The 16,321-nt window shown below is 39.2% G+C and overlaps 2 protein-coding genes and 1 pseudogene across 3 annotated transcripts; 2 read left to right on the top strand and 1 right to left on the bottom strand.

Moving 5' to 3' along the window:
• Window positions 1–277: 277 nt before the first annotated feature.
• LOC141834620 (uncharacterized) lies at window positions 278–6,141 on the bottom strand. Of its 2 annotated transcripts, XM_074721945.1 has the most exons (8): window positions 5,838–6,141; window positions 4,655–4,779; window positions 3,440–3,477; window positions 3,152–3,262; window positions 2,994–3,073; window positions 1,644–1,680; window positions 716–757; window positions 278–631 (listed from the first exon to the last, which is right to left on the bottom strand). In XM_074721945.1, exons 1-8 carry the CDS (start codon window positions 6,090–6,092, stop codon window positions 546–548), a joined length of 774 nt encoding a protein of 257 aa, XP_074578046.1. In that variant the 5' UTR covers window positions 6,093–6,141; the 3' UTR covers window positions 278–545. The 2 variants fall into 2 exon arrangements, with proteins under 2 accessions (XP_074578046.1, XP_074578054.1); XM_074721953.1 differs by lacking the exon at window positions 278–631 and having other exon boundaries at window positions 714–793.
• On the top strand, window positions 1,324–7,994 carry LOC141834633 (small polypeptide DEVIL 4-like). The gene is made up of 2 exons (XM_074721965.1): window positions 1,324–1,332; window positions 7,881–7,994. The coding sequence occupies exons 1-2, from the start codon at window positions 1,324–1,326 to the stop codon at window positions 7,992–7,994; spliced, it is 123 nt and encodes a 40-aa protein (XP_074578066.1).
• A 7,420-nt stretch (window positions 7,995–15,414) lies between these two features.
• LOC141824176 (common plant regulatory factor 1-like) overlaps window positions 15,415–16,321 on the top strand; it is a 3,332-nt pseudogene continuing 2,425 nt past the window's right edge.

Below are 16,321 nucleotides of genomic sequence, written 5' to 3'. Positions count from 1 at the left end.
AGTCCACGTTCAACCTGCGGAAGGATTAACTAATGGAGTATAATCGGAAAAACAAATCGATCACTTTAGCCAATTCAAACAATTAAAAAACTGAATCTGTTAAAAAGGGGGGAAAAGCATCCACATCCGCTTGTTTAACTCATGCAAAAAAGGCCTCAAACCCATGCACGTATTCGTGCTGTTGCATGAGGAACACGCGATGCATGCCTTGGTGGACCTGCATAGAACTGAAAATTCCGAAGGTACCAGGAAAAGTGTATAAATTTTCTGTTTCAGAAACAACTTAAAGGAGAAGATTATTTAAACACTGGTAAATATCCCATTTGTAGAGTCTTGAATGGAACTCCAAATGATTTGTGAGCCCACTCGAACCCCATGCAAAACTAAAACAACAAAACGGTTATAAGCTTACTGATTCAAGTGAAAAGCACCAGGAAGTTACATCAAAGTTGCTTCCCTTGACTTGGTATAGGAACTGATTCATTTTGTTCAGTTCAGCTACTGCTCGAACTCTTATTATTTGACAATGTTTTTAGCCAACTCACTTAGTTAGGCGTATTAAGTAGTCTCTTGTTTCTTCTTGATACCACTTCAGCAGCCCAACTCTTCCCAACATCAGTCTGAAATTTTCCTGCCAAATCGCAAAAAAGTTGATTATTAAGTTGATTACACGAAGCAGGATTCTAGTTATAAATACAGGAGATTTCTCTATTACCTGCAGTTGAAATAAAGAACTCGTCCAAGATCTTCCCGTGTTCTGCAAGAATGCTAGATTGCTAAGAATATAGTTCAGCTGCAAATAAGCATATGTATTTCAACTGTAATTCCACTCAACCTAGAAATCTAGTATTACAATGTCTTATCTGCTGAATTAAAAGAATTTGATCACTGCCAAATTTGGATATTGCAAGGGGTAGGTCTAGTGGAAATATCAGTTACTGTAATCAGATTCTAAACCCAGTAAGTTACCGCATGCGTACACAAGCTAACATTCCTGAGTGTTTTAAGCAGAGTTTCCTTCTTATTTGGCTGGTTAGTAAATTTTAATTTGTTCACAGCTAAACACAGATTTAAAATCTTGCTGAGTTGTAAAACTACAGCAAGAAAGAGGAATATTAGGATTAAAGAAATGCTCAGCTCTTGGTGCACTTCCATTGTGTTTAGTATATGGTATTTTGGTACAAATTCAAACAAATTGCATGGAAATGTCCAACTCCAAGGATTGTGAGTGGGTTAAGAAGTGCTTCAATTCCCAAAGACATGCCATCACTCATCCTTCCATGAAGGCCTTGTGAGAAAGAAATCAACAAACGACAATATCATATGAAATTAGTAGCAGGTTCTTAGTTCAGTTCAAATAAAATGTATATCCGAGCATAGTGTTGATAAGGATAAACAAATATGAAGTATATAATATAATGGGTTTACATTTTACATTTTTTAGTATAAACATTTACATATCAATAAATGTGCATATCAAGAAGATGAGCGTTTAGCCTTAGGTGATGGTATATCAATATAGCCATGAGTAGATTCACTGGAGAGGTCGAGATTACTGCAACCAACTCCAAATAGTTCAGACTCTTGGGACTAACACAGCTCATTCTCATACATCAAAAAAAAAGAAATGAGAAAAAAATTACCAATTTCATATTCCAAAGCCTGGAGAATCATTTCAACCTGCACTCAAACAAAAATCTAAATGAAACAAACATTAACCGAGTACAAAAATCCATGACATGATGGGAAGAAGAATATTCTTAAACTCTATGAGATCATATCTCATCATTATTGTCAAGCTATATTTATTCTAACTATCTAAGGATGGCTATATGCAGCCGAACAATAGGGAAGGCCCATATTGACCATATTATGGGTGAGGCATCCAATGAGAGGAAGAAAACACCAAAAATGGACAGTTGATGTTGCAATTCCTTTTTTTCTCCATTACTCCAATTTCAAGAAGAATTAAAGGAAGTATTTGTGACCTTCTATATCACTTGAATATCCATGAGAAACTTGTAAAAGTACAGTGAGGAAAGATTCTTGGAGAAGTTGTAATCACTTATCATTCAATTGCGTTTAGTTCCAAAATTTAGGCAAAAAACATGAGGTTTCTTAAAGCTCCCTTGTGGTGGTCCACAAAGGTACATAGAATCAGATTCTTTTTGAATAGGTGAATGGTTCACCAAGGTAAATTTACAGCACTAGACAGAGTAAATTATAAAGTCCCTAATCCATGACCAGTGTTTATTTTGTACATAGAATTTAATTTTTTTAATCAGTGTCTTCCTTAAACTTTCCTTTCTGTCTTGTTTTAGTAATATGTGGGTCATAATAAAAAATACACCTTATGAAGCATAATAAAAGGTTGTGCATTCCAATAAACCATAAACCAAAAATTTGGGTACATATATGAATAAAAAACAATGTTTATATACTTATACGGAAAAATTTTCCAAATGGTAAGAAATAATCCTATCAACAGCAAGACATGCACAACAGTGACAGTGTTACTTGAACTTGGGACAAAGTATTACTCATTCCAGATATGAGTCTCAGACAAGACACATACACCTATTGTGACACATGCACCAAAGCAGCGCCACTTAAACCCTAACCCACATCTCAAACACAATTTGCTCGATGGGAGACACTCCCTTTTCTTCTTCCTCTTTTATCTCACATGCAAGTTTGGCTGCTCTGAACTCATTTTCCGTATCCACACCTGTGTCATATCATGTCCGTATGGGTTTGGTGGGGTAAGATGTTGAATCTGAGTATCACAACATAATAGCATTTTGACCCTCATAGTATTGCCATCAAATAAATGAAATGACTAAAACTAAGCAAGTATGATGTTGAAGGATGACACTGAAAGCAAAACAACTTGAAGTACCAAATGAAATGGAAACATAGTTTAGGAGTAATATTGTACTTCACAATGTAATGTAAAGTAAGATCCAAAAGCTTAAGACATGGGATAAACATACCTTGTCAAAATCCTTCACAATATTAGCTTCAGTAGAAGAATTATTCTCGTACTCCTGCCAAAGTTCCTGAATTTCATCAGCTGAAACGGGCATCAAAAGACTTAATCAAAGAGTGTGATTCAACATAAGAAAAAGATGGTGTTTTTAATTAGTTTTACCTATTAATCCCCCACCAAGGATTTTGCACATTTCATTCAAAGCTTCTTGTTCACGTCTACTCTTTTCCACCTTAGGAACACCATCTGAAGGTGTGATATCACCAACAATAGCTGCAAAAAAGAAAATTGAATAAAAGATAATAGATAACAAGCAATAAACAAACAATTGGATCAAAGTCAACGAGATAAAGCATTAGGGAGATATTTTAATATCGCAACATACCTAGAGAGTTAAGCAAACCCAAAATAAAAATATTTTCTTATAAAAAGAGAGATAATGCTAGTTACCTTCTGCAATATCGTGAATTATTGCAATCTTAATGCACCTATTTGAAAATAAAACAAATTAAGATAGAGATAAATAGAGAATGATAACAAAAGAAATCTTCAAAGAGTAAGTACAAGTAGAAATAGAGATAATAAATAACTAATGATTTACTAGTCAACTCCATGTGATCACTTTTTTAAGACTCCTTAGTCTCTTGTAGCACAACCCTCACCCCGAGGGCCCCTCCAAGACTGCCCCACGCAATTTAGAAGGGAGGTAAATCACGGGGGACTTCACCCAGCACAGTGACCCTCTGCATGGGGGGTCAATGAAGTAATGAGACATTCCACACATGATGGGGATTGGCCTCGTGATCTATTGCAGCAACATCACATGCAAGTACCAACTGTGCCAACCCATGGGGACAAGACTCCTTAATCTCTAAACATATAAAAGGTTGCCAAGATCCATCAAATGTGTCACAAGTTATTCTTTAAACTAACCAGTCTACTCTCCTAAGATCTTGTCAACTAACACCTAATTTTAAAATGCTTCCAGCAGCATCTTGCAAAGAAAAGAACAAATGGCATACTGACTTGATGAAATGTTAAATGAGTAAAATTAGGAGAGGAGAGTGTTAGAATCTCCCCATTTTTCTTTCCTCCCTACTTGCTCTCCAAGTAACAACTTCTTAAAATCTGTTTCCCCTTGCTCTCTTAACTAAATTTTCTTTGTTCCCTAGTTTAAACAAGGGGGTAAGTGAAGGGTGGTATCTACTAGAACCTTGAATTTCTTGTTGTTAGCAAGGACATTCAGACTCTAGTAAGAGGTTATGCTTGGCCATGGCGCTAAAGCAAGTTTGTTTATCTTCTAGACAATAGGATACATAGTAAACCACTATAGATATCTATTGCTATTTAGTAAGTTACTCTATCTTTTAAGCAGAAACAAAGAGCGAAAGATTAAAAAAAATCAGTAAGCTTATCACTACATTAATAGAAAATAATCAACAAGGTTTTTTCAGTTTAGTATTTCCATAATGTCATCACCATAAAGAAGGAGAAGAGAAACGTTATGGAGGAAATTGAGAAAAAAATTCCAAATATGCACGAGTTTTAATGATGATTTATCTTGTATTACCAGGGAAGGCAAAGAATTGTCACATATTAACTTTTCTAAAATAATAAATTAGGCATATCATCAAGCAGCGCGCAGTTCATGGAATAGCATTCAACCTCTCCCGATCAACACCAGGTATGTCACCAGCAATTAATGACATTAATGCCATGTGATACATGTGATCAGCAATGGACTCTGGATGATTAATACCATGGTTGATCCATCCTTTTCTTTTTGTAGTCTGTTAAAAATGGAGTAAATAAGCAAATCAACTGAGACATTCATTGCAATGAGGAAGTTAGTAAAAAGCGGCAGTGAAATGAACCATCAAAATGAATTAGGAAAAAACTAGTAAATCTGACGCACTTAAACACTTATGAAAGATTGAATTCTATAATTAAAAACCACAGAACTGATTATGACACTGCCAATGTTGAACTCAAGACCAGATGGCAAGGCAAAGTATCAAAACCCTCAACAACATAGGATCCCAACCATAAATGCCTGATGAAAATTTCATTCGTGGATGTGTTACACTATTTAGGCCATTGAATGGATAATTTGTTGACCTTTTTAAATACATCCGATTAGCAAGGATAACATACATCGTTGCTAATTAACTTCTAGAACCAGCAGTGACACATTTTCACTCTCATCAACTACAATTACAATTAGCAAATTGCAAATCTACAACTATGGTAGAAATCCATGAAAGTAGTACAACCATAAGCCCTATATGCTAATTATTTGGGTTATCTACATCAGTCTTGTTTAGAAGATATATCAAACATAGAATTCTGATACAGCACCAAGTTGAGGAGAAGAGAAGCAGAATACACCCAAAAGAAGGGGAAAAGGGGTAGAAAATAAAGCAAAGTTGCCGTTGGCAACCATTCAACTGAAATTTTCAGTCTGTTTCAATAGGGCTGCTCAAATACCCAAAACTTAACCTTCAAAATAAAGCTGATTCCCTTCTGACAAAGTGTAATTCAATGTCACAAAGTTCGAACCTTTTGAGCACAAGTTCTCCAATAGGAAGGATATACCTCCGATTCATTTTTGTTTCGCTTGTGAATTTGGGTTATCCGACCCTTAACTTTGAAAACTACCAACAACGACAAAAAACCAAGAGTTTTAAAACCATATCTCAAGGATCCAAACCATAAAGCATTCTGAAGGATCTCAAACTCGAATGCAATTCGTAAAAGCAATAACGACGCAAAAAGATCACTAAATTGCGATCCAAGAGTCTAGAGGAAAATCAACAGATGATCACACGGACAAATCTACAATACCGACCTTAAGTCGACGGCAGAGCGTAAGGAAATCAACAATGGAGGAGGCCGCAGCAGGGGAGGCTGACCGCAGGAGCTCTCCGTCGGAACCCGAACTAGAGCTTCCCGGAAAGGCGGCACGGGCGATGAGAAGCCTCGATTGGAGAGAGTGCTTCGAGGGCTTGAGAAGTAGAACGGTGCCCGACCGGGGAGCACCGTGTCGGAGGAAGAGATTGCCACATGGCGGGATGTGGAAGGACACCGGCGATCTCACCGTCATCTGCGTCGATGGAGAGAGACGGACGCGGCGATCAGATGGGAATCCAAAAACTCGGGGAAGCCTTAACTAAATTCCAAAAAAGGTCCTTTATTTTCTAAATTCTTAAAACATGCTCCTTTCTCCTATCCCCTCGTCAAAACGCTTTTTTTTTCTTACCAAACTAATAACTTCAAAATTGAGCAATGACTTGAAAATACACAAAATTTACAAGGCTTCAACGATAACAATGAGGTAAATTGATAAATTATAGTTGGTCACAATGGAAGAAGATATTATCTTGATTTTATCGAGATTCGACTTTTTACCTTAAAAATTTATACCGTTGTGAGTTGTGACCAACTCAATTATACCTTAGGACCAACAACACATACAAAACTTAATTAGTTTACCTTCTACTTAAGTTATCACAACATTGATTTAATTTATGCTTATAAAAAATAAATTCAAGATTACAATTTCATAAATGATACAAAGGTTCATATACTTTTAATCTCTTCTTCGAGTTTGATGATCATTATTCACATGTTTGACGCTCTTGTTGCTCTACACTTTGATCCATGATATCCATTTATCTACACTTAATCATTTTGATCTCGAAATCATCTAATATCTTATACACTTATAGATATTGTTAAATCTAGATCTAACTTAAATCATATTATTAAATTGTGAAAATAGGATCAAACCTAACCATTATCCCAACATTAAATATGCCCTAGAGATGTGTCCAAATGATACATAGTTTTTTACAACCTTCCTATTATGTGAATCCAATTATGATGAACTACTCTTAGAACTCCATTAGCTATTCAATAGTAGTGATCTCTCAATTGAATTAATTTAGTGAAATCAAATTCCTAGTTGTCTTTGTGATAAAGATTGGTCGCAAAAAGATGTATTATATTCCTTCAAGTTTTTTGAATCTCACTATCTATACATATCTCTAGGCCATCTTCTAAGCTCATTGTCTTGGACATATATGCAATACAAATTTAAATGACTTTCTTATATACCTCTGATTGTTATATCTTAAATATCATGCGTCCGTTAAATCCTTCAAATTTTTTGAATCTCACTATCTGTACATATCTTATTTTTTTGAATTTGTGAGGACATATAAAAAGATATCCACTTAATTACTAAATGATCATCACTCCACTTGTTGTACTTATAAAATACAGATAAAATAACTTGATTGGAGTTTACTTTAGCCTAGTGATCAGGACACTTTCAGTTAAAGTGATTATTCCATCATCAAGTTCCACACCAGTGTTTGATGGGCACACAGACAATCTCGGAAAACTAATGAGGAATCAGTGTAAAAGTTAGCACTCCGTACCAGGTTACTGACTTCTTGTGAGGACACTTCCAGTGCTCACATGCTCCACCATCCACTTTATCTGAGCAGCAAAGAAACCAAGGTAGGGTTCTTGGTCAAGTGCCTTTTGATTAATACTGCTCCAGTGTTAACAAAGTGTTCTCCAGCTGGAGTTGCTGGTCCATGTCTTGGTCTCACCCCACATTTTTGGGCATGCAACTCATTCAGAGTCAAAGAAAGATTAAACTACTCGAGAACCCATATCTCTGTCCCCTGGCAACTCATCATGCAGCGTGAAGAGGAGGAGTTCACATGCTTCAGTGGACAGAGCCATCGGTCTCTGAGCACTTCCTCTATAAAATGCAGCAGCAGCAATGGCAGCGACTGCAACCTTGATTCTTCACCCCGCGCATCTAGTTCAGTTTCAGAGCTGCACAAGTATTCCGATCATGGCCGGTGACAGCACGAAGATGGGAAGCCAAGGAAGATCTGGTGGAGGGCTCAGCAGGATGCTGAGAGAGCAGAAGGCAAGGCTCTACATCATCAGGAGATGTGTTGTCATGCTACTGTGCTGGCATGACTAGTGCTGATGAGCCCAAACAAATCTTTCTTGGTTTTTTGTTTTTAGTTTTCCTGCCAAAATGGCTGAGTTTTTTTGTAGCTTGATCCTGTGTATATAGATAGAGATGTGAATTAATGATTTTGTAGAGCAGGATAGGATCTCAAAAATCCTAGTTTTTGTCTGTTTTTGGCAAGGTTCAAAAACAATCCTGACAGTTTCAGTGTTGAATATGAATGTTTTCTTCACAATGTCCAATGATTCAAGGAACTAATTCAAGTTGAACATTATCAGTTCCTCTCTCTTCTTCTTCTTCTTTCTTCATTTCTTTCACTCTTCTTCGTCCCTGCAACTCTGCAAGTGAAAGTCTGGGCCTGGGCTTTCTTTTTCACCTATCTGGGCTTCTGCAGATTCAGTTGGCCTGGCAACAGATGGATTAACTTTCCCTGCCAGCTGGCTGCCATTTTTTTAATAAGGAAATTAAGGCTCTCAAAACCCTAATTTCCATCTCTATATATACGACAGATGGGCAACTTTTGGAACTTGTGTTCTCCTCCGCCAACGGCCGCCATTAGCCGGCGCCGCTCTCCTCCGCCGCCACCACCTCCTCCTGTTTCTATATCTCTGCGTGGTTTTATTTACTCTGATATATTTTTTTTCCCTCGGTGCAAAATCTTCCAATCGGACTGCGACATGCAGTGGGCAGTCCGGCCACCTTTTGCACAGATCAATCGCTAGCTTATCGCTTGGTCTTTAACTCATACTGACTACGTTATGGATCGCCGGTGGCTTTTATCTGAAAGCTACAAGCTAGCACATGCAAATAGATACGTTTCAGAAATCAGATCTGCCTTTTTTTTTATTTTCAGATGGATCATCAAATGTTCCACATGAATTTTCCCAGCGGCAATTATATTCATCGTGATTTCGTTCTTGCATGATTTTTATGGGATGCTTCGTTTTCGTTTTCTAAAATTATACATTTATTATCTTAATTCAACAAAATCAGTAGTTAAAATGCTTTGTAATTTTTGAGAATCTTATAGCTTTCCTGAAACAAAATATTACTAGATTTGAGCAAGAATTCTCATAACAGTCAGCAAAGTAGAACATCGAACAATGGTTAATTTTTCATTCCTGCTTCTTGTTTAAAGTAGTTCTCTATTATTGAGCATCTAAACCTGTATCAAGCCTTTGCGATCTCTTATAATTCCAGTTTTCACTATCCCTGGATGCACTGCATTGATTCCTAATTCTGATCCTAACTATTAATCCTAATTTCTAACTCTAATCCTAATATATTCTTTGGCGATGTTGTTCTGTTAACCTAGTGTTGAGTGTTGAGTGTACCGGTTCTATAGCTGATGTACCTTCCGCAAGCATACGGAATATCGTCAAGTAATAAAAAGATATCGAACCACAGGGACCGTGGAATTGATCACTAAACTAGCACAGTCAGAGTGGAGAGATCATGTAATTTGAGTTGGTGTGGGAAGAGGGAGTGTAGTTGAGTTCCTAAATCTCAAACAGAGAAAAATCAACTATGACAGATTGGGGAAAACGATCCTAGGACTTAGGATTCCTTGAGATTATGTTTGATTGACTATGGATCCTTCACCATTCCTCAATATTTGCACATTTGCAGAGATTCTAACCAAAATTTCCAATTAGACCTTGTCAGGTTTCCTCGAAATAAGATCAATGACGTTCTTGCTTACGATTGTCAGTTTGAGATGACCCCAGATAGCCTAGTTATAGCTCTCCCGCTGTCACCCGGGCACTCCAGCATACTACTAGTGTCCTACCCTCTGTCACAGGGTATCCATTTAAGAACCTTTCCCTAACAATCAATAACCATTAGATATCCCTCACAAAAGTTCATTATAGCCTAAAGATTTCCTCGGACTTTGCAATTAAAGTTTGCTCACTTTCTGTCACAAGGCACTCTGTGTTGGGATCATCCCGGTGCAATGCGCGTGTCCTCACGTTTCGTAAACGTGCGCAGCGAAAATATACAGATAATTAAAACTAATTATTATCATACACACGCATGTAATACAAGAAATAACATGTGTACAAGGCATTGCAGGAAATTAAAATTTTTAGAATAAAATTTATTCTACTTGCATAATTAAAATTTACAGAATAAAATTATTCTAAACGTGTACCTGCGACGATGATGTTAAGCCGTGTTGAATCAATCGGAGTTCGGTCCTTGTCGGAATCCCGCCTTTACTGGTGATCCACGCCAAACTCCCGTCTGGACAGTTTCGGAAGCCACGAGTCACGTCATCGTCTTCGATACTAACCGATGATCATTGATGATCGAATCGAGAGAAGTCTTATTCTGAAAACCACACAACAACGTGTGTCACGATCATTCCGGGGCTTTCTAACTATTATCGAGAATCATATTCTCGATCAAGATTTCGGTGGTCAATCATTTGACCGCCGATTTAGAACGAATTATCAAAACATTTCTGATAAGTATGGAATAATATCTGGAAGTTTCGTAAGTCCTCGGTTTTGACAAATCCCGATACCAAAATAAGCTAGTGTCTTGTGACGGTGTTTTCGTCGACAGCTATTTTATAAATCGCGGGAAAAAGAAAAACAAAACAAATCTTTTCTTTTCTTCTCCCATACAGTCACAACCCAAACAAGAACTCACAGCCAATACCATACAACCAAAACAAAGATGGGATAACATTAATAAGCTTCCTCGGGCAAACAAGATGATGAGCACGCTATTGTTGCTCTGGCTTCTTCACAACAGGCGGAAGTCCTCTTTCTTCGTCCCGCTGGAAACCATGTTCGCGCTCGCTGGAAGCCACCTCGCGCTCGCCGTTCTCTGTTCTTCTCGCTGGCAGAGGAGATCAGTGCCGAGCAAAGGAGAAGGCTCCCACGCAAGGAAGAAGGTTCTGCAGCGCGGAAGTGGAGAAGGAAGTTCTGCCGGGACGTCGCTGAGGTAGAAGCATCGGCTTGGAGAAGATGTACAGGAGACCTAGAGCTTCCCCTTCTGGCAGAGCAGACCTCAAGCTTCTCCCCTTCGGGTTCTTGGTCACATCCGGCCGGGAGATTGGATCCCGATCGGCAGGAAGCTGGATGACGGCCGGCAAGGAGGAAGTTGGATCACCACATAATAGGGAACCCTCCTCTAAACAGCCAGCGGCATGCTCCCAGATCATGGAGGCAAGGGCGGTGCAGCGCAGGTGGGAGGAGAAGCCAGGCGCCGCCGTGCCCCCTTTGAGAAGAAGAACAGTGGCCTTGGGTTATCACGATCCTCCTTTTAAACCAAACTTCTAATTAGGTTTTAGGTATAGGTTTGGTCTGAACCGGATTAATCAAGCTGAACCGGAAGCTGAATTTTGGTTTATTACTGTAGCAAACTAAATTCTATTTTGGTTCGCTTGGTTCACTAACCAAACGAACTCTGATTTAACCCAAACCAGTTTTGTTCATTTCGTCTTCTCAAGACGAAGCTTCTCATTACATCCATCTTGCCAAAATCTCTTCCATCATGAACCAAACTAAGTTGATTCAATTTGGTTCAAAAATTGAAACATTTGGTTCAATAATCAAACGGTCTCTGATTTATACGAAATCAGTTTTGTTCATTTCGTCTTCGTAAGACGAGTTCCATTATTTTTGTCCATTGTCTGGTCCAACCAGATTTTATTTCTCTTCGTTCTGAGAATCTAATTCTCAAACTCGTTTTAAGTCCTTCGGAGAACTTGTAGTGCGTGTGACCCAATAGATTCCCGGTTATGTTGGCCGTCTATAATTAACCATTAATTACAGAACGATCATGAGTGACACCTAGTAGTATATCATTATCTCCAATTGACCGAAAAATCAATGATTGATTCCAGAACATCTTCTAAATCCTTTCAGCAGCTCAGTAAAACGTGTCTCGTTCCTTTCATCGTCTTATACCCGCTTGGTTCAGGACATGGTCTATGTGTCGATCCCCACTAGGCTGACTATGTCACACCTAGCCCAAGCTGCTTTCTTGTCCTGTGGATTCAAGTTACTTGTACATGTGTCCAAGAGTCTCGTACTCTTAACATGTAATGCTTTGGCCAAAGACTTTTAGTAACAATCCTGACAAGCGGCCGCAGAGTATACGTCTCCCTTTCTAAGGAGCGGTGAATCCTCTATGGGCTATTCAAACACCTTCAGACACTTCGACTTATACCCAATCATCTCGAGTCCCACACCTCCTTGGAGATGCTTACTTAAGATGTTAAAGTCTAAGTCTCCATGACCAAGATGACTTGAATACCGCAAGTCAAAGGTAACTGGCACTTAAGCTGCATTGAGATCTTCATTGACATATGAATAGAACCATATGAAGTCTCATGGCAGGTCACTCCAATGAACTGGTTACCTTTAACCAGCATCCACGTTTAACTCTCAACATCGAATGTCTCTAGCAGTGAGATCAGCTGCTTGGCTAACCAAGGAGTTCAAAACGTGCTAGTCTCGACAGAATCGATGACGTCCGTACTCATCAATATCTTGACTAGGGATAATTTCAATACATTCATAATTACATGTGTAGAGATGTTCACAAGTTGTGATCCAATCACAAATTTTCTCACGCTATGAATCGGTATTGTGGACATTCAATATTCGAGTTTAAGATCCAATCAAACACATACGGAATGTGCACTCAAATAGTGAATTGATATTTATCAATAAATAGTATAACCATAAGACGATTGCCTTAGGAGACCCCTCAAATCTAACAAGTTTAACCTATATCACTCATCAAAGGGTGCCCCACAACTTGCCATGGTATGAGTGAGTTGAAATTTCCAAGTGACAAACTCAAGTCCTATTTGTATACATGCTAATACAAGAAAATGCAAAACTCTTTCCATGTGCATCTTATCGTATCAGGCAATTTGATGAGGTATATGACATGGATCTTGTGTTGGCCTTGGCCTTTCTTACTTCTTTTAGTGAAGTTTCAAGCTACTCATCAATTTATATGGTGCAGTTTAACACTAGTTTTTTTCCCTAAATTGGACTCATATTTAAATAAAATGGTTTTTAAATTGTTTAAATGTTTTAAAAGTTTTGAATTGATAACTAAAACAACTACTAACATGTCCAGATAAGGTGTTTTAACCTCATAAAAGTCCAATCCTCTTCTCCATTTGATGTAAAAAAACCTCTCTTCTTTTCTTTGACCAAAGCCTACACCTATTTTAGTATTAATTCTCTCAAGATGTTGGAGCCTTTTTCATCTTTTACAATAGTCATGCTCATGGGAGGAACATTCCCTGTTGCATCTAGGGGCTCCAATCAGGACTGTAGGATAGAGAATTTGGCCAAGATATGATTAAAACAATGCCTACAAAATTTGCTTAATAACTCTCGTTAGCATTTGTCATTACTACATAGAATCTTTGGCAGATTAATCGTTCTTATAAATTACTACTGACTAGCATCTACCATGCACTATGGATTGAAATTTTTAGTAATCATTACTAATACTATATATGAAGTTACAATGCAGAAAATGAAGCACTTGTTTTGACTCTGATCTTGGTAATGCTACTAAAAAGTAGAAATAAAACAGCTTATTTGAAGAAATATCCTAAAGTTGAAAAAAATAATTGAATCTTCAAATTTGGTATTGCAAGATTTCAATTTAACAAATACTAGTCCACCAAGCACTTTCACATCATCTACAGCAAATAGGTAAGCAAATAATACCTATCAACAAGGTGGACTAGGCATTATTCCAAAATAGAACGCTTGGGAATAAAAACCTACCATCTTCAAAGTCCAAGCAGATTCTTGATTTCTTGTGGTCAATGGATGCCTTAGATCACAGTAGCTTGTAGGATAGAAAGTAAAGTAGTGGTATGCAGAACATAAATAATAATCCATGAATAAAAATTGTCCTCACTAATGTTTTAAATGAAAAAGATCAAAATACATGATACCATATAAAACACACGTTGTGGAAATCTTAAAGTGAAGATTGGAGCAATATATGAGCCTAGCGACAACGACTTGTCTCGAAATCTGGCCAAAAAAATCTTTCTGAGCACATTCAAGGTCACTAAACCAACTCTTGGCTATAGTTGATTAAAGATTCTTTAACAAGTTTGACAAATGAAAAGTAAATGTCTTGGAAAATTTATCGAAGCAGGATGCAATCATCCAGGAAGCAAGAAACCAAAAATAACCACGCCTACGACCCACATAAAGAACTGAAATCTCTAACTTTCATTGAACAAAAAAAGAAGTCGTTTCACGATCACAGATATAGTAACATATTAAATGATAACTTTGAAAATGTAGCGGCAAAATAGAGAACCGGAAAAAAACAATTCCCGAAGGAAACAAGCCCACCTGTAGAGCGGATCGACATCACCTTCACTGGCATTAGCAGCGCCGGAGATGCACACAAACGAAAGAAACACCAAAATCCAAGAGCGATCCATTACCAAAACGCTATCAACAGATTCGGCCAACTTCTTTCCGACGACCAAGATCGAGAACCATAATTAGCCGTCGACGTCGAAGCACCCGGCGATGACCAGATCTCCCTCCAGAGAACCACCGTTCAAGCAAGGGGGGAGGAGGAGGAGGAGGAGGAAGAAGAATAGTGGGAAGAAAACGAGCGGAACAGATTTGGGGGCCTGACGAATGGTGAATCCCCATCTTTTTATCCCTTTCTCCCTCCGCTCTTCGAGTACTTCCTCGATGCCAACTCATGGACGAATCAACATACACGTATATGGGTCCCGCTTTGTTTTGCATGCAGAGAAAATGGTACGAAGGAGCGTATCCTTTGAGGTGTATGATGGAGTGCGATTTAATCTGGTGGAAGACCACGAGCGAACTCGTGGGCGTTATTTTAATCTGAGAGCGAGAATTAATAGGAGGAGGAAACAGTCCTAACGAATAGTCCATCACACACCCTCTTGTTTATTGGGTCTTTGTGTGGGATCCACAGGTTAACCACGGAGGGTGAGTTGTGTTTTATATTTTTCTTCACTATATTTTTTTTCAAAATATGTCTGCAGTTCGTAAGCGGGCCAACACTGGGCTTGAATATAGTGAAAGGAAAAGGGTTTATTAAGCCCGTTCACCTATTTAACTATCCAGCTCTCTCACCTCGTTACTCACCGTTTTTGATCGAGTTTTCTTAAAGAAATTATTCATCTACTCACGCACCCAGGTCGCTTCCGGCCTCCACCTCAAGATATCAGATAGGTGTCTGGGTCCCATTCCTATAATTCCAATTAAAATTGGCACGTACCATCTTTGCGTGTCATATCTGCGTGGGTGTATGGCTTCTTTGCGCCGCGTCGGATCGGGTCCAATCCTCGCTGGTAATAAAACCCTAGCGCTCAGATCTCGGCCGTAGCCGAATCGATCCGTTTCTGCTTGCCATCTCATTCTCGGCCTCTCCACCTCCTCGTCCCGTGTCCTACGTCGCTGCCTCCACTTGTGGCGGAATAGATGGGCTCCCACAAGGAGAAGGCCGCCACCGCCAAATTGTCGCCGGAAGCCCCTTCCAAAGGTCCACCAGAACCGCCACCGATGCGGCTGACCGCGGTCCACCCCATGCAGGCCTTCTACGGGCACGGTGTCCCGGCCGTGATGGCCCAGGCCTTCTATATCGCCTTCGCCGGTCGCCGCGGCGCAGCCGGTGGTCTGGGGACCTCAGGTTTGTGGAATCCCTCTCGGCGGGGTTGGAAAAAGTTTGCATCGGAGTTTAAAATTTGCATCTTTTAACCCTTTTTTCGACATCTGCGGGTGATTTTTGGCAATGGAATCTCCTAGCAAGTGATGCCGCCACCCTTCGGAGGCCCGATCCCTTACGCTTCGTTCTACCCGCACGGAGGATTTTATGCTCAGCCTCAGATGAACGCGGTAGATAAATATACGAGGAATCCCTGTTGTTCTTTGTTTAAATTTCTTACTGTAGCTTTCCGTTAGCTCCGATTTGGGGTTTTGATCGGGGTCGAATAATATTTGGAGCTGGTGATTTTCTAGGGCGTGGCTTATCGGACGACTGAAACTGAAGGGAGACCCTCGGAGCAGAAGGACCAGCGTCCGGTGAGCAAGGATGGTTCTGGAGGTGAATCTCTGGGGAAACGAGAAAATAATGGTAGAGGAGCCTCCATTGTCGGGGAGGATGCCACGCAGAGGTTAGCTTTGCGGACTGGAACGATGGACTGTTGATTTTTGTTGACGTTTCTGTTGATATTGCTTTTCTGCAGCGATCATACTGAAACAAATGGGTCATCTGATACCGTAGGAGGCGATGGCCAACCAAAGGTAAGCATGGGAAATTTCCCCTTGATTCTCTATTTTTGTTTG

The sequence above is a fragment of the Curcuma longa genome, chromosome 1 (assembly GCF_044706935.1).
Source record: "Curcuma longa cultivar G26 ecotype Majalengka, Jawa Barat chromosome 1, ITB_CL_G26_1.1, whole genome shotgun sequence".
NCBI lineage: Eukaryota > Viridiplantae > Streptophyta > Magnoliopsida > Zingiberales > Zingiberaceae > Curcuma > Curcuma longa.
The sequence above is the reverse complement of the archived record's forward strand: the minus strand, read 5'-3'. Positions and strand labels throughout refer to the sequence as shown.

Excerpts from the sequence above, each read along its gene's own strand:
- LOC141834620 (XM_074721945.1), bottom strand. The coding sequence starts at position 6,092 with ATGACGGTGAGATCGCCGGTGTCCTTCCACATCCCGCCATGTGGCAAT. Across the intron at positions 3,478-4,654 it reads CCTGGTGTTGATCGGGAGAG|GTGCATTAAGATTGCAATAA; the intron begins GTTGAATGCTAT and ends ATTTTCAAATAG. Across the intron at positions 632-715 it reads GTTCTTTATTTCAACTGCAG|GAAAATTTCAGACTGATGTT; the intron begins GTAATAGAGAAA and ends GCGATTTGGCAG.